At 39.4% G+C, this 20,569-nt stretch overlaps 1 protein-coding gene and 1 long non-coding RNA gene across 10 annotated transcripts; both read left to right on the top strand.

The window, feature by feature from the left end:
- The first annotated feature begins 1,406 nt into the window (after window positions 1-1,406).
- Window positions 1,407-19,404, top strand: LOC309699530 (uncharacterized protein). Of its 8 annotated transcripts, XM_082522612.1 has the most exons (14): window positions 1,407-1,614; window positions 11,996-12,046; window positions 12,133-12,174; window positions 12,570-12,611; window positions 12,814-12,867; window positions 13,058-13,099; window positions 13,349-13,399; window positions 13,486-13,527; window positions 13,919-13,960; window positions 14,923-14,964; window positions 15,167-15,220; window positions 15,723-15,865; window positions 18,266-18,329; window positions 19,137-19,404. In XM_082522612.1, the coding sequence occupies exons 1-13, from the start codon at window positions 1,455-1,457 to the stop codon at window positions 18,317-18,319; spliced, it is 819 nt and encodes a 272-aa protein (XP_082378738.1). In that variant the 5' UTR covers window positions 1,407-1,454; the 3' UTR covers window positions 18,320-18,329; window positions 19,137-19,404. The 8 variants fall into 8 exon arrangements, 6 of the variants coding, with proteins under 6 accessions (XP_082378738.1, XP_082378741.1, XP_082378739.1 ...); XM_082522615.1 differs by lacking the exon at window positions 12,570-12,611; XM_082522613.1 differs by lacking the exon at window positions 13,486-13,527.
- On the top strand, window positions 8,352-11,080 carry LOC309699562. Of its 2 annotated transcripts, none has more exons than XR_014274384.1 (3): window positions 8,352-8,647; window positions 10,146-10,256; window positions 10,657-11,080. It is a non-coding gene; the product is annotated as an uncharacterized lncRNA (long non-coding RNA). The 2 variants fall into 2 exon arrangements; XR_014274385.1 differs by lacking the exon at window positions 8,352-8,647 and adding an exon at window positions 9,496-9,528 and having other exon boundaries at window positions 10,657-11,020.
- Window positions 19,405-20,569: the final 1,165 nt, after the last annotated feature.

The following is a 20,569-nucleotide window of genomic DNA, read 5'->3' as shown; positions in this document are numbered from 1 at the left end:
ATAAGGCCATGATTCTCTGAAAATAGTATTTCTTATAACTCAGCAGTATCATGCATCATAAACAATATCATTCATTCACCATAAATCAGCAGTCTAATGTAATACAAATCAGTTTAACAAATGTAGTCGTTTTCCTTCAAGTCAGGAGAATAATGCAAACTAAAGCTACATAATAATTTCACAATCTTTAATTAGGGGCATAACGTGGCATAAGATAATATAATAATCTCACACTGTAGAACTGTGATTTCCAAGTAATATACCTACCTGGAAAAGCCACCAAAATCCAGATGCACTCTCCAGAAGGCCCTTCATTACTTCATGTCAATCATCGGCTCCAGATCCCAACTTCAGCATCAGCCAGCTCCAGCATTAAGGTATGCAGTGCAACCTAGTGGCTCACCCTACCAACTTAACTCCTCCAGGGCACCCTCTAGTGGTGGTTGTGGAGTCTGACACTACCAGTGTACACCAGTGTGTGGCGGGGGCGTGGTATGCCGTTCCCATACAAAGAATTGCAGTCAACCTGATGTGCATTATTGATGTCATAATAGCCTGTGTCATCTGATTCACAGCACACCTAAAATCTGAATTAGACTCTGCCAACAGGAATCAATCTTATTAACGTTATGACATCTCTCTGGGGAGTTAGCTCACACCAGGTTACCACCAAAAGTGGAAGCAGTAATGTGAATAAATGTTTTTCTTTAACAGAACTTAACAAAAGACTTCTAACTACACCCGCTGACTGCACAATTCCTGCTGTCTGTAACGACTCAGTTTCAAATGCTGAGTAGGAAATTAGTTGCTGTGTACCTCATGAAGAAGGAAGTGGTTTCTGTGATCAGCTCTTTGACGCATTCAAGCCACAAAGTCTCTGATCAGATGTGAGACAGTAACATTAAAAGCATTAAACGTTATTAAGTTTATTTGTAGCTCATAAGGCCACATTAGTCTGTTGTGTTACGTATCTGCAAGTTTCAAATCACATAACAGCAAAAGAGAATAAACTACAGCATTTTTAAACACCATTTAGCAATTTTGCTTTATTTATTATTGATATTCATGACACTAATCATCATTTGACTCAAATATAAAAACAGCGGCCGTGTCTTTTTATCTATAAAACAACAGCAAGTCTGACATCTTCAGTGACCAGTCTGAAGTCTGCAAACATGCTCATGCTGCAGCACATCACAGACCATAGCATCACATCTGTGAGACTGTGGTACACAAAGCCTTAAAGTCAGGAAAAATGGCAAGGCCTTTCCAAATAAGAAATAAATAATTTATTACATTCTATAATCCTTACAATATTTAACTGACAGAGAGTGAGCGTCTGTAAATACATAATAGTAGTGCATATGTTTTGCGGGTGTGTTTGTGTTTGTGGTTAGCTGCTACTTCCTTCATGCTCATCTCTTGAAACAGCTGCGTGACAGAGGCGGAAGCAGATGGTTGAGGCTTTTAGTTCTCCCAAAATGTCCACAGGTACTCAAGTTGCAACACATGTGAGATATAGCAAAGGAGACCGAGTGGATGGTGAAGAGAAAAGCCAAGTGGAGATTCAAGAACATGAAGACTACTCCATCAGTCCTGGGTTACAGGAAAATGGTAAGCACTGGAAATTTTGTGGTGCAGCAATGAATGCTGACTTTCACATTCAACACCTAAAATAGCTTAATTAGCTTAAGATGCTTTTGAAATTTTTTATGTTAATATGATTATGAAGTCTCCTTTGAAACCTTATTTAGAGATAAAGTATCTGAATTTCAGGAGTGAGACCACACCTCCAAACACGCTCCTTCTGGTTCTTATCTATGATCCCCCAATTCTAGAGCTGTTCCTTCTCGTTTTCATGTGAACACAGTTTGCTCTCGTCCGTTCTCGTGTGAACACCTTTGGAGAAAGTCTTTAACACAGCTTATTTTACAAGAGTAACATAATTTTACCCATCCTTCCATTTTCTTGCAATCACCTTCTCATTAGTGGTGGGACAATCAATCCAAATATCGATTGTATCGATACTAAGTCAGTGTTGGTATCAGATCGATACTGGCCTAGTGAGATCGATTCTTTACTTTAAGTTCTGCTCTTGTTTCCAACGCTGTGCTTTCGGCAAAGACGAAACAGCCAAGTCGCCGGACTCGCCGCTCCTGGGACAGCGCCAGAGATGGGGGTTGTTCAGTTGTTTACATGATAATTATATTTTCACCTGTTGTTTTTGTTGTTGAGAATTTTAATTGTAATTTTTGTATTATAGCAGACCCAATGGCATTTTCATGCTTCGCAGCATCATTTACTCTTACAAAAATCACACGGTTGCTGTAACATTACATTCAACGGCTGCAGCCCTCCCGCTGCCAGCTGTACACATCACCACCAACAACAACTTTGTCCTAATTATGTCCTGGGTTTTAACTCTTTAATAACACTATTTAATAATAAAATTAAATATGTCAGTGCGCCCCAGGGTGGCTGTGGCTACAATGTAGCTGCCATCACCAGTGTGTGGATGTGTGTGTGAATGGGTGGATGACTGGATATGTAAAGCGCTTTGGGGTCCTTAGGGACTAGTAAAGCGCTATATAAATACAGGCCATTTATTAGCAATTCATTGAGTGTCAACCTTTTTTATTTAAAAGTATCGGTATCGGTTTGACACCAAAATATGCAGTATCGCACACCACCACTTCTTTTCTGTCAGCACATCAGACAACGAGCTACACAAGAAACTGAATACCATATGAACTTACTAGCAGCTTTCTCACTGGCCGACAATCTGGTCTGCTATGTTTATCCAACCAGTCGTCTCTCTGCTAAATCCAGTTATGAAGTAACCACATCCATGCAATTCAGCAAGATCACCCACCAGCAAGGCTCATAGCAGTTGCTTTGAAACAAGGCCACAGACCGGGAGAGTTAGCGGAAAAGCCAACGGACACCAGCGCCAGACCCAGAAGCCACAACGTACCCATGCTTCTGTAAAGTCTCCTGAATATCCTTCCATTAAGGATTCAGACTGGACCAGCTACAACTGCTTCCATTCACCAGCATTCTAACTTTCAAGGGTTCTTAACCACACAAATCTAAATGTCAATCCAAAGTCTTCTTACTTGCAAAAGCAAAAATTGCAGCTCCAACAGCAAAAGCTACTGCATACCTTGTAGCTCCACCCACCCATCAGCGCCAGCTAGCAAGCTCAGTTCTGTGCAACTGCCTCCTAACACCATTTAATAACTGGAAATCATTTGCTAGTTCCATGCTCTGCTGGTCCTCCATTGCTGTTTATCTCTGCTAGTCATGGGATGCCAGTTTTAATGTATAAAGCGCCTTGAGGCAACTTTTGTTGTGATTTGGCACTATATAAATAAAATTGAATTGAATGTTTTCCATCCCTCATTCTGCAAAGTGCAGTTCTCCTCTGATCAGTCTCTCAGTTTAACCAGCCCTTCAGAAACTCCCCACCCTCTGTTCATTTCAGAAATCGGCACATTAGTTATCACTACCTTACCCAAAGTAAATTAACCAGCTAGGCACCCCCTCTCAATTTCTACTCAAAGACAAACTCACATAAGCTTTCACGAGCCATCAAGCCATTACCTCAAGTCTTAAAATCCTGGCATGCATCACTGCTCTCTGTCAGAGCTTCAGTTAAGAGTCATGCCACGTCGCTATCTGATCAAGGGTTCCCCTCATTAAGGTCTTATATTGTCCGAAATTTCCTTTGATCTCTTCTTACGCCATTCCTGCCGAATTTTACGACTTCCTCCACTCCACTATATGGAATCCTTGTGTTAGGGGCTGGTCTCCGTGTCTGAGTAAGACTCATCAGCACGGTCGATGAGTCTTACGAACAAAGCTCTGATACAAGGCACACAACAGCACCCATACGTTGCTAATATAGCAGGGAAAACAGACAAAGAAATCATAATTGACATAATAAAACCTTTCCCTTGCCCAAAGACAGAGGTCATCCATGCTTCCAGTGGGTTGTCAACTCCTGAATGGTCATGCATTGTGGTGGACAGCGTCTTCAGGCCTTCCAGAACTCTGATCACAGAGCCATCGGGTGCTGTGTTATTAGGAATAAAAGTACAGCACTCCCTTTTTCTCCCAGCAACATGTCCAAAGCATTTCTATTTTGCACTGCCATTAAAGATGTTGGACCCGACTGCAATAGTCTCTGCAATGCCTTCCTCCACCTGTGGTGAATGTCGGTACTGCGGATGCCATATTGGAATGTCAGATTTGAGTTCAAAGGTCACAGGGGAGCAGGTGGTTAAGCCAACATCAGTAGGCCCCTGTGACCACAATGTGTCAGGAAACTGTGAGAGGCCTTTAACGACCTCTGGATGATCTGTCAGTTCCCTGCCATGTGTCCTGGAATGGGATGATGTTCCAATATAGTATCATCTGTGTGAGATGTTGAAATTCTATAGGTTTTAGTACTTGGGGAGAAGGAGACATCAGGAATCTGTGTAGGTTGCCAATCAGTTGCTCGTGACGCTACGCGTATCATGGGACTGAAGTCCTTTGCTTGGTGTCCAGAATGAACCACTAGAGACACATGAGGCACAGACTCGTGACCCATTTGGAACCAGCTTTCTTGTTCTTCCGCCAAGTGGACCAGGGCTGCTACCCCCTGCGGTCCAACATAAATATCCCTGGTAGAGACCTTCCATACCTTCCCCTCCAGGAATTCATGGAACAGGTATTCATACCACTCAGTAATTTCGCGGTCATAAAAGAGCGTCACATGGTATGGGTCGATGGGTGGAGCATATATTGTCCAGGGCCATAATCCAGGGCCGCCAGAGCTGGAAGTGTGCCAAGATGCCATCAGAGGTTGTCAGATGGGCTCAGTAGATTTCTGCTGTGCGGTCAATGTCCTCAGACAGCAGCCACTGTCCTCTCGTGCCTGTGGCCACACAAGGAAGCGGTGTGCCATCTCTCAAAGTCACTGTTAAACCATCAGGCCCACACATGATCACAGCTCTCAGTTTGATGAGCAGGTCTCGCCCCATCAGGTTCACAGGCACTTGCGCTGAAATGACATATGGATGAGCCACTGCTTGCTTTCCAATTTCAGTCTTTAAAGGAATTACCTGCCTTTCCCCCTTCTCCCCGGCCTCCCTGTGGAGTGTGTCACTGCTGCCAGTCCGAGCTGTACCAGTCAACCTCCCAGATCGGCATTTGGGGTCTTCGTCCAGGGATCATGTGTGGGTTTGGAGCCTGATGGAATGGACCACCCCTTCCTCCCTGAGGCGGGCCCATATGCTGCTGTATTTGTGGCTGCTGTGGACAGTCTCTCGACCAGTGCCCAGGCTGATAACACATCAAACAGACACCTCTAGGCCCATGACCCGCTCCAGGCGCACCCCTTCCATAGCCCAGGGCACCGGTGGGCAGCCTTGAACTACCATTACCTTAGGCGAGCCAGTTGATTTGTTCTCTTTCTTTCTCTCACTTACCTTCTGTCTCGCTTCTCCCCAGTTGAGATTAAGAAATTGTTCCTGAAGCTCCTTTAGGTCCACTTTCTTCTTATCTTTCTCTTATTAATGCTTCCCCAAATAATGCACCAGGTGTCTCTCCCAGCGATTTGCATCTGCCCCTTCTAAGTCAGGGTAATCTAAGATTTTTTTCTCTTGCCTTTTCTGGTACCCCCTCTAGCATAGTCTTTCTAAACGATACCTGGGGTCGGATATTTTTGACGCATGGAATTCCCAATCTGCTCCTGCATTTGAAAAAAAGGGTGTGGAGTCTGGTCTGGTAGTGAAAGCTGCCAGTATTTCTTCCAGTGCAGTAACTGTAATGCACCGGCCAGCTATGGCTCGGAAATCCCCTACCCCATATGGTATCTTCTTTCACCCCCTGCTGCAACCACTAGGGGCATTTCTAATGCAGATGCAGGGAGCATCGCGTGTCACTCTTCACTCCAACTTGGTCACACACACCGATTATTTCCTTCCACATTTCCCGTATTTTACCATCCTTACCTGTTGGGTGTCCTCAATGCATCACCTAGTTTCTCTTTTTGCTTCTCAATTGTCTTCCATTGAATTTCTTCCTCTGTTGAACTTCTCACTCCTCTAATAATCTCCCCTTGTTCAGCAATTATTTTTTAACTGACCTGGAATTCCCTCTACTTACCACCAGATGTCGCCGTCCTTGTTGCTCCTCCTTCATCTCGCCTATGAGTCCGCCCCCTTAGGCAGTCTCCTTCACAGCTCGCTTTGAGGCACTTCCTCCTCTGCCGATTCAGGACAATGCCCTAAATCAGCACACAGAGTGGGTGCGGTCCGCTCTTTTAGACCTCAACCACACCAGAACAATGGACCCACAATCTTCAGATCACGGCACAAATTACTTAAACTGCAGCACGGCGTCTAACCGCGGTTTCTCTTTTTCCCAAAATGCAATCAAATTATACCCCCCAATAAACTCACAATTTACAACAATTAGTTGGCCTCCCGTCACATTTTCCACACACACCACAAAAACACAATCTTAAACTCAAATCTCTTAGTTTCTGCACTTACTCCCAAACTTCTCTCGAGACCCCGACTCTAACGGGGATTTTCCGACACCACAAACACACTTTAGACTCCAATTCCTTTATTACTTCAATTTACTCCTGAACCTCTGTCGGGGTGCCGACTCTAACAGCAATTGCACACACTCTTCACGGCCCTCTATTTGCAGCAGACACTCCGGTTCAACCCAGCACAGAATTTAACTGGCCCAAGCAACCAGTCCTGCGTTTATGCAGACTTGAGTCCGTAACGGGGACTCTAACCCCGACTTAGTTATTTTAAGGGTTCCAGTCTGAAGGTTACCAACCTAGTCCTCCTGTCCCACGGGTCTCGCCCTCACATCCAAGAGCCTGTGGAGCAGCCAAGCCCAGAACACACACGCGGCCTTTAGCCGGTGACAAGGCCTCTAACCCCAGTTTTCTTACAGTAGGCTAAACATCAACCTGAAATTCTTGACAAACGTCTCCTGCTGTAACGGAATAAGACAAACTTTTAACCACCTATTTATTCTACTGAGTGAATTTACACTGGGATACGCTCAACTTAGCAAACAGATAATTTAGCATTCATCCAATAGGCACACTTCGAATAAACAGGTGGTGCTTACCTTTTCAGATGAGTTAGGCGGCTCTCTGTTCGCTTCGTTTGCGCGATCTCAGAGCAAAAATGTCCCGGGTTTCGGCATCAAAACTGTTACCTCTAAACAGTTTCACCCCAGTTCTTAGATTCCTCAGGCCTCCAGAGACAACACCAGCACTAAGTAGTCAATTCACAACACTTTTATTTATCCACACTCATTGATACAGCTTCTAGAAGGGAGATGTACAGGACCCTGGAATTCATCAGCAGATCTCAACTCCTTTGCTGTTGCACACAGTTTTATAGACGTGACCCCCATTCTAAGCCCTATACGATGTGCCATAAAACTAAACACTGTGTTTGTATGTTGTGTGTGTGCGAGTACGTGTGCACGTACCTGTGTGTAAGTGCATGTGTATATATGTGTATGTACCTCTGCGTACGGAACTTCTTGTGGATCATAAAAGTGCATTTCCCTTCCAGACCAAAGTTATCCAGTTTCAAACACTGTACTGACACCCACACCCAGGTATCTCCTTCGGAATTTCCTCTCAGCCAGTGTTGCCAACTCCTCAGTAAGGAAAATCGCTATTGGTTGTCCTAAAAGTCGCTAGAAGTCGCTAAATGACGTCATTGCCTAATTTGCATAATTGGTCATGCTAATGTAATTGTAACCTATGTTGTTGGAGAGAGAAATAACATCGTGGAAGAGACATAAAGTGAGTAAAAACGTCCTAAATGCATTTAGAGTTTATTTAGAGCTACAAATTAAATTTATTTTAGTAATTATTGTTTTTTTTAATGTCACAATTCCAACCCTGCTCCTTTACCCGGGCTTGGACCGGCAAAAGTGACCCGAAATAGGCGCTCTGGTGGAGTTACTTTGTGTGTGTTTATAAGTAGTTTTAAACCTTGTGATCCACAAAACAGCATAAGAGTAAAAGAAGAACTGACTGCGTTACAGCACCTGCTGCTTGTTGAGAGTAAAAGCGATACGCGCCTTCACGTCTTTTTTTAGCGACTTTCTTTAGAAAAAAAGTTGCTAAGGGGTCTGAAAACTCGCTAAATATAGCGACAAAGTCGCTAAGTTGGCAACACTGTACTCAGCTTTAGCTTCTTTTTGTCTTATTTTCACAGCTCAAGGTGGGGGAGGGTCTCCTACAGGTCTACGCCTACGTTTATGACACATTTAGGCCTATATTACATCCAGGGCAGTGTCAGTGTCTCTACTATACTTCTATGTCCTAAAATAAGCTACAAACATCTTCTCCTTCTCTTGTTCGCTCTCCCTGTCTCTTGTGTTAAGCTTGCGAGTCCAAGTTCATGTCTCTCCATGTTTTAAAAGTCTTGTTTCTATGTTCATTGTGCTTAGTTTTACTTTTCCTTGTGGTGTCATGATCATTTGGGTCAGCTGTGTCTCCCCAGGTGTTTCCACTTCCCTCATTACCCTGCTGTGTATTTAAGTCCTCTGTCTCCCTCTGTTCATTGTGGGTTTGTCTGTTTCCCTCTCCCCATGTCAGGTCAGATTCCAGGTACTGCTTGATTCTGTTCGCAGTTTTACACTCGTACTCCTGCTCAGAATCATGTTCATGTCTCGTTTTTAATTGTTTGTAATTAGATACTGATTACTTTTTTCAAGTAACTTGACCAACACTGATTACTGCAGAGGTCTTTGACCTTTGTGCCCCACAGTTATTACTGCTTCTAGGGGATGCCTTCTTTGGCAGTGTTGGTCGAGTTACTTGAAAAAACTAATCAGTAACTAATTACTGATTACATCCCCCAAAAAGTAATCCTGTTACTTTACTGATTACTTATTTTCAAAAGTAATTAATTACTTAGTTACTTTTCAAAAACACGATTTACAACCTGAAGAGGTGATAAAGCGATAGATCTTTAAGCCCAATTCTACTTTTTCTGCATAATCCATCATACAAAATGTAATCAACTGGAAAAGTCTCTTTTTAAAACTTGTTTTAAAAGTTAAAAGTTTTAATCTTTTAAAAAAATTAATTATATGCAACATTCTCTGACTTGAAGAAATTAGTTTAACATTTAAACCTATTTCCTGCACATTCCAGCACATAAAATAAAATATTTTTTGTGTTTACACTCAGTCTTTCAAATAGATGCAAGTAAAACACAGCAGAAAATAAATAAAGTCACAGACTCAGCGGTCCTGTTGCTCTATTTTCACCTGTAAAGCAGGAGTGGGGTAGGCGGAGGGTTACCCTGGTGCAGGTGTGCCGCGGTCAGTGGAAGAATCCGCGAGTGTCTCTGTGAGTTTCCCATTACGTCGTAGCTACTCGGTGCTTGTTGGAAGTTTAGGGGTTTTTCGCTGTAAAAAGAAGTTTTCTTCCCACGCACAGCGGACACTAATGTTTTTGTCACTTTTTATGGAATCAAACTCAAAGTAAGGTCAGTACTTCCACGCTTTAAACGCTGCACGCTCATACTCTCTCTGCACTCGATATATTATCCATTGTTGATCTGCACACAGCTGTTGTCACGAACGTTGCACTCGCTTACGTCACTGTTATGAGACATTCTCGCAAAGAAATCACGGTTTTAGTAACGCAGTAACGCAGCTTGCTTACGGAAAAGCAACGGTAATCGAATTACCGTTTTTGCAATAGTAATCCCTTACTTTACTCGTTACTTGAAAAAAGTAATCGGATTACTGTCGGATTATTGGGTATCTGCCAGGCCCCTTCAAGGCTTTCCCCAAACTGCAGCGTAATTTATGTGTAAACCTTTTATCTGTTAAAAATGCTGTCAAACCTAAAATGAGGATGTGGGCCCATCAAGTGTGTGTGATACGGAACCACTTGGACCCAAATGTTGCTCTTCTTACTGATTAAATGAAAAAAGTCACTTTTGGCTGCTACTTTAATCACAAGGAGCTGCCACAGCTGATTGCTGTTCATCTTTGATGTGTCTACTCATAGGAATATAAATAGTGTGGTGAGATAATAGATACAATTATCTATTATCTCACTTGGTAATAGATAATGCATTTTGTCTCTACAGGTCAACACACTCGAATGAACCGTTCATCTGCCAAAAGGAGCCATTCCAGAGTCATCGCAGCAGCTCTGGGAGCTTGTTTTGTCTTGATGTTGACTGTAATTGTCAGTCGCGGTGAGGCTTAACTGTTTTCTATAAAGACCAAAGTCCAACACTTGTGTTTTTGTGTTGTTCACCTTATATATTTGGAAGAATAATTTGGCATTTCATTAACAGCTCAACCCCCCCATGTTTTTTCACATTTAGCGCTTATTACTTTTCAAAATGTTCTGCTAGAGGTACAGTGCTGAAATTTAAATGACAAAATGAAACATTTGAGCTGTAACACTATTTTGTTCAAGATATTCAAACGACCTGGTGATTACCATTTCCCAGTATAGACAATAACAGGGACAGGAAAAAAAAATATTCAAAACGTACATTTGTGTGAACGGACAAACACAAAATCAACTTTTTAAACTTTAAGAACTGTAATTTTAAGGTTGATCTGCCTGTTATTTACTGTTTTCCTCAGGTATCTCAGCAACCTTGCAGTCAGAGCAGACCAGTACTTTACATAGCCATCTTACAACGGAAACTACAACCGAGAAAGGCTTGTTTACCTTCATTTTTAACAATCAGATGTTGAAGTATACCTATAAGCAGTTGTTGAGGCTTCAAACCGCTCAGCGAGTTTGTGTGTTCGTTCAGTTACATAAAAAAGTTTGAGGGAACATTGGCTGTAAGCTCTTTTTTCTATGAAGACCAAAAGAGATTTTACAGTATACACTTTGCATGCCATTTTGATGATCACTATATGTAATGTAAGGACATATGCTTTCCTGGCTTTTCAATGCATTTTCATAATAAATGAATAACATATGTATAATATATATATTATAATATAATTTATAATAATATATAAATTTTAAGTCACCTGCAGACAACCAAAGTACAATTTCAATTCTTTTTTCAGCAACTGTAAACAAGATAACAGCACAAAGTACAACAAAGAAAGTTTTAAAAGGTAATTATAATTTTTTTTGTTATAATCAGTTTTAACATTTAAATGTTTAACTAATTATATTTTTGATGAGGACTGAAATAGGTTTTACAGTTTATGCTTTGCATGCTATTTTGATGATCAGTATATGTAATGTAAGATTATTTATTTTATATTGACCTGTGTTTTCCCGGCTTTTCAATGCACTTTCATAATGAATGAATAATGTTAAGTCGCAGACAGAAAACCTGAGTACAATTTCAATGCTCTTTTTCAGAAAATGCAAATAAGATGACAATACCAACTACAACTGAGAAAGGTTAGGAAGCTCTTTTTTACCTAAAGTTTTAACAATCAAATACTTAACTACAGAGATAAGCTGTTTGGTGAAGTGTAATCACAAAGGTATTGGAGGTTATGTATTGCATGCCACTGTATGTTTATTAGTGTTTCCTGTCTCTTTGGGGTTTCTTTTGGTGTGTGTGTGTGTGTGTGTGTGTGTGTGTGGGGGGGGGGGGGGTAGCGAACAACATTAAGTCGTCCACAGAAAACTCAAGAACAACTTCCACTTCTTTTCCAGAGAGTGTAAACAAGATGACAACACAAAGTACAACTGAAAAAGGTTTAGAAGCTCATTCATTTATATTTTTTAAGCAATCACTTTTAAGAATGAAATGTTTAGCTGTAATTGTAATTTTATGATGAAAAATGAAAGAGGTGTTTATGTTTTGCAGGCTATTTTGATAATCATTATATGCAATGCAAGGATATTAATTTGGTACTGATCAACATTTTCTTTGGTTTAGTGCATTTTAGTAAATTTTAAGTCACCAGCAGACAACCAAAGTACAATTTTCATTATGTTTTTCAGCAACTGTAAACAAGATGACAGCACAAAGTACAACAAAGAAAGTTCTAAAAGGTAATTTTTTTTGTTATAATCAGTTTTAACATTTAAATGTTTAACTAAGTCACTCCGCAGAGTACAATTTCAATGCTCTTTTTCAGAAAATGCAAATAAGATGACAACACAAAGTACAACAAAGAAAGGTTAGGAAGCTCTTTTTTACCTAAAGTTTTAACAATCAAATACTTAACTACAGAGATAAGCTGTTTGGTGAAGTGTAATCACAAAGGTATTGGAGGTTATGTATTGCATGCCACTGTATGTTTATTAGTGTTTTCTGTCTCTTTGGGGTTTGGTGCGTGTGTGTGTGTTTAAAAGAGCCTACATTTTTAACATTTAAATGTTTAAATACAATTATATTTTTGATGAGGAGGGAAATAGATTTTACAGTTTATGCTTTGCATGACATTTGGATGATCAATTTATGTTTATTTAGGGATATTTATTTGACGTTTATCTGCATTTTCTTTGGTTTTAATTTTAACAAATGTTATATCACCAGCAGACAACCAAAGTACAATTTCCATTCTTTTTTCAGCAACTCTAAAAAAGATGACAACACAAAGTACAACAAAGAAAGGTTTGGAAACTCATGTATCTATTTGTTTAAAAAAATCACTTAACAATCAACTGTTTAAAATGGATGTTTAATTTCTTTGATGAAGACTGAAAGAGGTTTTACGGTTTCTGCTTTACACAAGATTTTGACCATCAATTTATGTAAATCAGCAATATTTACTTGATTTGTATATGTGTTATCTTTGGTTTTCAATACATTTCAGTTCATGTTAAATCGACTAAGAAGATGATGACGACACGAAGTGCAACTCAGAAAGGTTTAGAAATGTCTTTTTTTAAAACAGTGACTTTTAACAATGATATTTTAAAATATAATTTGACTGAAAGAGAGTTTAAAGTGTATGATTAGTGCAGTTTTGACAATCGATTTATGTAATTTAACTATATTTACTTGATGTTAACCTGTAGTTTCTTTGGTATCCCTTGCATTTTCCACTTCTTTTCCAGAGAGTGTAAACAAGATGACAACACAAAGTACAACTGAAAAAGGTTTAGAAGCTCATTCATTTAAATTTCTTAAGCAATCCCTTTTAAGACTCAAATGTTTAGCTGTAATTGTAATTTTATGATGAAAAATGAAAGAGGTGTTTATGTTTTGCAGGCTATTTTGATAATCATTATATGCAATGCAAGGATATTAATTTGGTACTGATCAACATTTTCTTTGGTTTAGTGCATTTTAGTAAATTTTAAGTCACCAGCAGACAACCAAAGTACAATTTTCATTATGTTTTTCAGCGAGTGTAAACAAGATGACAGCACAAAGTACAACAAAGAAAGTTCTAAAAGGTAATTTTTTTTGTTATAATCAGTTTTAACATTTAAATGTTTAACTAAGTCACTCCGCAGAGTACAATTTCAATGCTCTTTGTCAGAAAATGCAAATAAGATGACAACACAAAGTACAACAAAGAAAGGTTAGGAAGCTCTTTTTTACCTAAAGTTTTAACAATCAAATACTTAACTACAGAGATAAGCTGTTTGGGGAAGTGTAATCACAAAGGTATTGGAGGTTATGTATTGCATGCCACTGTATGTTTATTAGTGTTTTCTGTCTCTTTGGGGTTTCTTTTGGTGTGTGTGTTTAAAAGAGCCTACATTTTTAACATTTAAATGTTTAAATACAATTATATTTTTGATGAGGAGGGAAATAGATTTTACAGTTTATGCTTTGCATGACATTTGGATGATCAATTTATGTTTATTTAGGGATATTTATTTGACGTTTATCATTTTCTTTGGTTTTAATTTTAACAAATGTTATATCACCAGCAGACAACCAAAGTACAATTTCCATTCTTTTTCCAGCAAATGTAATGATGACGACAACAAAAAGTGCAACAGAGAAAGGTTTGGAAATACATTTATTTATTCATTTAGACAGTCAGTTTTAAGAATCAAATGTTTAAAACTAGTTTTATTTTTTTTTATTTTTTAAATCCAGTCCTGTCTGGCAGCTTTTGCAATTAGAATTATGAGTTGAATGCACTGTTGTGCTAAACACGTTCTCTATAGACTCTTCTTGTTCAGGTGTTTCTTTTATCTGTTTATTTATAAATTTCTATTCATGTTATTTCGCCTATTACATTATATGTGTATGTCAAGGCAGTAAAAAAGGGGGTATAGAGGAAGATTTAAAGACCAATAGTACAAATATAAAGGCACAATGCTTTGCCAAATGCCACACTTGTAAGAAATACAAACTTACTGCCGCTACAACACCAAAATTCAAAAATGGACAGTTATATAAATCAGTGACACTTGTGGTGTGTGTGTGTGTGTGTGTGTGTGTGTGTGTGTGTGTGTGAGACAGAGAGAGAGCACTTAATTTCAATTAATTTCAATTTGGTAAATGTTAAATCTCAAGACAAGACTTTTTTTAATGAAGTTTTTGAAGTTACTTTGTGTCATTATCCATGTGTTTGATTTTGTGCTCCTGTAGAAGAAAATATGAGTTTTAGTATATTTATTCTAACTGTGAGACATTGGTTACTTCCATCCATCCATCCATCTTCATCCGCTTTATCCGAGGCCGGGTCGCGGGGCAGCAGCCTAAGCAAAGAGGCCCAGACCTCCCTCTCCCCAGCCACCTCCTCCATGTGTCATTATCCATCAATTTTAAAACTGAAATGTTTAACTACAGTTTAAATTTTTATAATAATATAATTACTTACACAATTTAAGAATATTTATTTGATGTTTACCTGTGTTTTATTTGATATTTAATGATTTAAATTAAATGTTGATTAAATGATTTTTAATATATGTCAAATAACCAATAACCCTTTTAGAGTTTCTATTCTTTTTTTCAGCAACTCTAAAAAAGATGACAACACAAAGTACAACAAAGAAAGGTTTGGAAACTCATGTATCTATTTGTTTAAAAAAATCACTTAACAATCAACAGTTTAAAATGGATGTTTAATTTCTTTGATGAAAACTGAAAGAGGTTTTACGGTTTCTGCTTTACACAAGATTTTGACCATCAATTTATGTAAATCAGCAATATTTACTTGATTTGTATATGTGTTAACTTTGGTTTTCAATACATTTCAGTTTATGTTAAATCGACTAAGAAGATGATGACGACACGAAGTGCAACTCAGAAAGGTTTAGAAATGTCTTTTTTTAAAACAGTGACTTTTAACAATGATATTTTAAAATATAATTTGACTGAAAGAGAGTTTAAAGTGTATGATTAGTGCAGTTTTGACAATCGATTTATGTAATTTAACTATATTTACTTGATGTTAACCTGTAGTTTCTTTGGTATCCAATGCATTTTAAAAAATGTTCAGTCCCCAACAGATAACAAAAACACAGCTTCTATTTCTTGTGTAAATTTCAAGAAAATGACAAAACAAAGTAAAACAAAAGAGGATCAGAGACTGAAAGTTTTATTTTAATAATCAGCTAAAGTAATCAATTTTTAACTGTAGTTGTAATTTTTTGATAAAGAAGGATCAAAGTACAGCTGAGAAAGATTTCTCTCATTCTGTCTTTTTTGTATCTTTGGCTCTGAAGACATTTTTAATTGAACCTTTCTAAGTTACACGAGACTGCAGTAAAATTTATTTTCATCGTGAAACTAAATGATATACAACCCTTGCAGGATATAGCTGTCCTGTAGGATGGCTGAGGGCAGGATCCAAATGTTACTATGAATTACATGACAGGAGAAGTTCGCAGGAGAATGAATCATACTGCCAGAGAAGAGGAGGAAGTCTAATTGTCGTAAATAGTAGAGAAAAACAGGTGGGTGTGTTTACACTTCTCAATTGAAATGTGACCAAATATTGCTTTTTAAATGCGTCATTTGTTGAGTGTTACCGCATCTGTGCTTTCAACCAGATACAGAATCTTTAACTACCAAGGAAGCAGGTTAGCACAAGCAGCAACTGGTTAATCAAAGGAACAAAACTTAGAACAGAATTTCAGATATACTTAAATATGCTTAAATGATCATTTATGCATATTTGTCTTTTTTTTCGGGGGGGTTCAAGATGACGCCAATGTGTATGGCTTGCCGTCTGTTCCTCCAAATCTGTTTTAATGGTATTATTCTGCTGTGACGTCGACTCCCTGCTGGTCTATGATTGCTAAGTTTTACTTAAACTTCGGCTATCTCCCAATACTCTGGTGTGTAGACTGTTGAGCGTTTGGTTCTGCTGTTTCTTCCGGTGCTCCTAGCGTTGCCTGCCGCCCCCCTTTTCCCTGGCATCTTCATAAGCCATCCTATGCATGTCTGGTGCCACTTGCTGGCTCTGAGATGTTCCCACACCCCCTCCCATCATACCTGTCCACGGCAGTGCAGAGCGAATCTGCAAAACCTGCCGTATGTTTAATGAGCTGATGTCTGGTGACTGTTCAACTCCAGCCAAATTTGGCCTGGTAAGACTTTCATCCTTAAGGAATATTTTTTGTTACACTACTTGGACTTTCTCTGCCTAACTGAGACGTGGACAACTGCTGGTGATTCCAACGCCTTTGCAGAACTTTAGCCTTCAGACTGCTGCTATTTTAAAGTCCCACGCAGATCTGGTCGAGGTGGAGGAGTAGCTACCATCTTCAGAAATCGCTACAGGTGTAAACAGGTTTCATTGGAAATTTATTTTTCCACTTATTAACTGTTGCTATTTGAAATAGCCTATTCTCCCCCTGTACTGTGCACAATAATATACAGGGCCCCAAAATACAGTAAGGGCTGTATAAAGGAATTTGCTGCATTTCTAATTGAAGTCACGATAAAATATGACTCCTTTCTTATTGTCGGGGATTTTAATATTCATGTGTGCTGTCCAGAAAAGCCCATGGTTAAAGACTTTTTGAATCTTACTGATTCTTTTAATTTAGTTCGATGTGTGTCTGCATCCACACAACAGTGTGGCCACGCTCTCGATCTGGTTTTAGCGCACTCACTGCCTGTTTTAAGTCTCTGACCTGTTTTCTCTGATCATATGCTGGTTCTGTTTTACATCTCGTTATCTATAAATGAATTCAGGGGGCATGTCCCTGCTCAGCCATCTCGTTTGTTAAATTTCTCTCCACTTTCTATAATCAGTTCTCCATTCCCGAGACACTCCAAAACGTAGAGGAACTCAGTTCTTGGTTTCATACCACTTGTCAGACTGCCTTGGATATTGTTGCCCCTCTAAAAATCAGGCATCCTAAGACCAAGCTTGAACCCTGGTTGAACAATGAAACCTGTGCTGCGAGGCGTGAATGTCATAGGGCTGAGTGGAGATGGAAAAAAGATAACTTACAGGTCTCTTTACAAAATTTAAGCGAGCGCTGGGCCTTATATCAGTACACAGTAAAAGAAACAAAGTGGAAAGGCTTTGCTAACATTATTTTGGTAAATTATCAGAAACCACATACAATGTTTAACTCAATTGAGACTATTTTATGCCCTCCTTCTTCTCTCAGTTTTGAGCCTTCACTTCTTTATGAACAAATTACTTTTGGCTAGGGTATGGATTATTTTGCCCACATCTGACCAATTTGTCTTTCAACAGTTTGAGTCGGTTATTGTTGCTCAGCTACAGGAGGTGGTGAATCATCTAAAGCCTGTAGGCTCACCTCACGATGCTATCCCTCCCCGTTTTCTGAAAAACGTTCTTTCTACCATATGTTCAACTATTGTAACCATTTTAAATAGCAGCCTTACCTCAGGTGTGGTTCCAAAGAATTTCAAAGATACAATTTATTCTAAAGAAACCTGGGCTAGATACAAACGCTGAAAACTTCAGACCAATATCTAAGCTGCCCTTTTTATCTAAATTCTTGGAAAAAATAGTATATAACCAATTGACCAAGAACCAGATTAATTATATTATTAATTATATATATATTTTTAATTTTAAGGTATTCTATATGTAATTTAAACTGTTTTCTCTTTGTTTCATATTTGTAGCACTTTGGCCAACATTGTTGGATGCACAGTGCTTTATAAATAGAATAAAGAAAGATCTTTCTTTAATTGCTAGCTCCAATTCCCAGGAAACAAAGTCAAACTCTAAACGTGTACTGTTTGCATTCTTGCTCTTCACTTTATTAAAGAAATAACTTATTTAACTAATTTCTATTTTTTTTTCACTGTATAAAATATACCTTTACAAAGTATGGCAACTCTTCCATGTTTTTGTCTCTGTGTAGAGAATACTTCATGGGGAAACAACTGAGGAAGTTCAGCAATTCGGGCTCCAATGACAAAATGCAAGTATGGCTTATCCTTCCATCTCAAATGTGAATGGGATTTTGCACTGCACACTAATCTGCCATAACATTAAAACCACTGACAGGCATACTAGTGGTGCCCATCACAATAGGACACGCAGAGTGGTTCCAGCTCACCAGAATCTCGTTAAAAAGGTGCTGTACTGTGTTTAGCAGCTGGTGCTTGGTGGTGTGCAGAATCATTTTAATGATAACAAAATAGATCTGATTTAATAAGTTTATGTTTGTGTTCATATACTAAGAAGCACTTAAATGAAAACTGCTACGGTGAGAAAGATAATCTAGTAGGCACAAACATTTTCTGGTAGAGAATTAGATTAAAGCAGAATTCTATAAAGACTTTTGCATAATTCTGTTACCAACATTATATGGAATGTTGCAGGAAAATAAGGAAATGGCAGACTACCACCAAATATGTATTCTTTCAACATTAGTCTCTGGCTAAAACCAGGCAAGTACGCTGTGTTTCCTACCAGCTACCGTCCAGTATCTCTTTTTAATGTTGACCTTAATGTAATCTGCAAAGCTCTCTCACAAAGATTAGAGACAGACACTATCTCTACTTTCAAGATTAGGCTTCAAACTTTCCTTTTTGCTAAAGCATATAGTTAGGGCTGGACCAGGTGACCCTGAATCCTCCCTTAGTTATGCTGCAATAGACGTAGGCTGCCGGGGATTCCCATGATGCACTGGGTGTTTCTTCTTCAGTCACCTTTCTCACTCACTATGTGTTAACAGACCTCTCTGCATTGAATCGTACTGGTTATTAATCTCTGTCTCTCTTCCACAGCATGTCTTTATCCTGTCTTCTTCCACTCACCCCAGCCAGTCACAGCAGATGGCTCCGCCCCTCCCTGAGCCTGGTTCTGTTTTCTTCCTGTTAAACGGGATTTTTCCTTCCCACTCTCAACAAATTGCTTGCTTACAGTGGGTCATTTCATTGTTGAGGTTTTCTGTGTTTTCTTTGTATTATTGTAGAGTCTTTATCCTAAAATGTAAAATGCCTTGAGCTGTTGTTGTGATTTGGTTCTCTATGAATAAAACCAAATTGAACTGAATTGAATTGTTTTTGAGGGGGGTCCTTGCTGGCAGACATAGGTTACTGACGTGGTACACTGCTCCCGGCTCGATCTGGGGTGCGTTGGGGACTTGGCCTTGTGGGGCACTCTGTCTCTGGCTTTTTTGGTTCTGGCTTTGCCTGAGGGGTGTGTGTCTTCGCTGGTGTATCGCCAGGGTTGTGGGCTGGTACATGCATGAATCTCAGCATCATCGGCTAAAATTCATATGAACTTCTGCTACACTTGATGTAACTTAACTTGACCATGAAACCACAACAACTGCGTTCCAGTCACACCCTGTTCCTTACTTTAAATCACAAAGCATCACGACTTATACGTAGGGATGGGAATCGATTTGAGAACTGGTTCCCACTGTTTCTTTTTTTTTTTTTTGGCCTGTCCCGTTTGGCTCTTTTGCATCAGAATTGTTGTCTAAAGGCAAACAAAGATGCCCAACGGATTTACTTTACCAAATTGACCATCCCAGCCTTGCCGTAATGGTCCATTTGATTCACCTTTTATTGTTTATTTTATTTTCACTTACTGAATATGGGACAGACTTGACTGGGGGAAAGAAGGGGAGAAAGAAAGAGGGAAAGAGAAACAGCTGAGAAGAGGGACGGGGGAGAAGGGCAAAAAACAAAAACCAACAGAACGGGCAGAGAAAAAAAAAAGCATATATCAATCACCTGGATCACCTGCTGAGAAAGAAAAAAGAAAGCAAGCAGAAGAGAACAAGAGTAATAGAATAAACAACATCACAATGATATATGGGAATATGACAGTAAATACTAAATATTAAACATTATTGTGCAGCACATAAGATCAACAGAACACAGTGTGCTTTGAGGTAGGAGCCAAAAAGGGTGTAGTTTGTGGGTGTGATCACCCGTGTGTACACCTGTGAGCATGGACGCGCTTGTTTTTTTTTTAAAAGGTTCCTTCATGTAATGATCTGCTAGAGGGTGTGGGGGGGCCAGAGCCCCGTCCTCCAGGGCGTGAAGCAGGTGTGGAGCAGATCAAAACTCCAGACATCCAGAGGCCCCCAGAACACAAGAGACCAAGGAAGACCAGCAGAGGGGCAGCCGCGCCACTGTCCCGGAAAGAGCTGAGGAGAGTCCCAGATGAGGGCTCACTCAGCAGCCGCGGAGCAGAAGCCAGGGGG

This window comes from Aulonocara stuartgranti (genome assembly GCF_965226115.1).
Source record: "Aulonocara stuartgranti genome assembly, chromosome: 22".
NCBI lineage: Eukaryota > Metazoa > Chordata > Actinopteri > Cichliformes > Cichlidae > Aulonocara > Aulonocara stuartgranti.
Note: the sequence above shows the minus strand (reverse complement) of the source record. Positions and strands in the feature narration are given on the sequence as shown.

Coding starts and splice junctions, on each gene's coding strand:
- LOC309699530 (XM_082522612.1), top strand. CDS start 1,455: ATGGTTGAGGCTTTTAGTTCTCCCAAAATGTCCACAGGTACTCAAGTT. Junction 12,868..13,057: donor ACGAAGTGCAACTCAGAAAG/GTTTAGAAATGT, acceptor CTTCTTTTCCAG/AGAGTGTAAACAAGATGACA. Junction 13,100..13,348: donor ACAAAGTACAACTGAAAAAG/GTTTAGAAGCTC, acceptor TATGTTTTTCAG/CGAGTGTAAACAAGATGACA.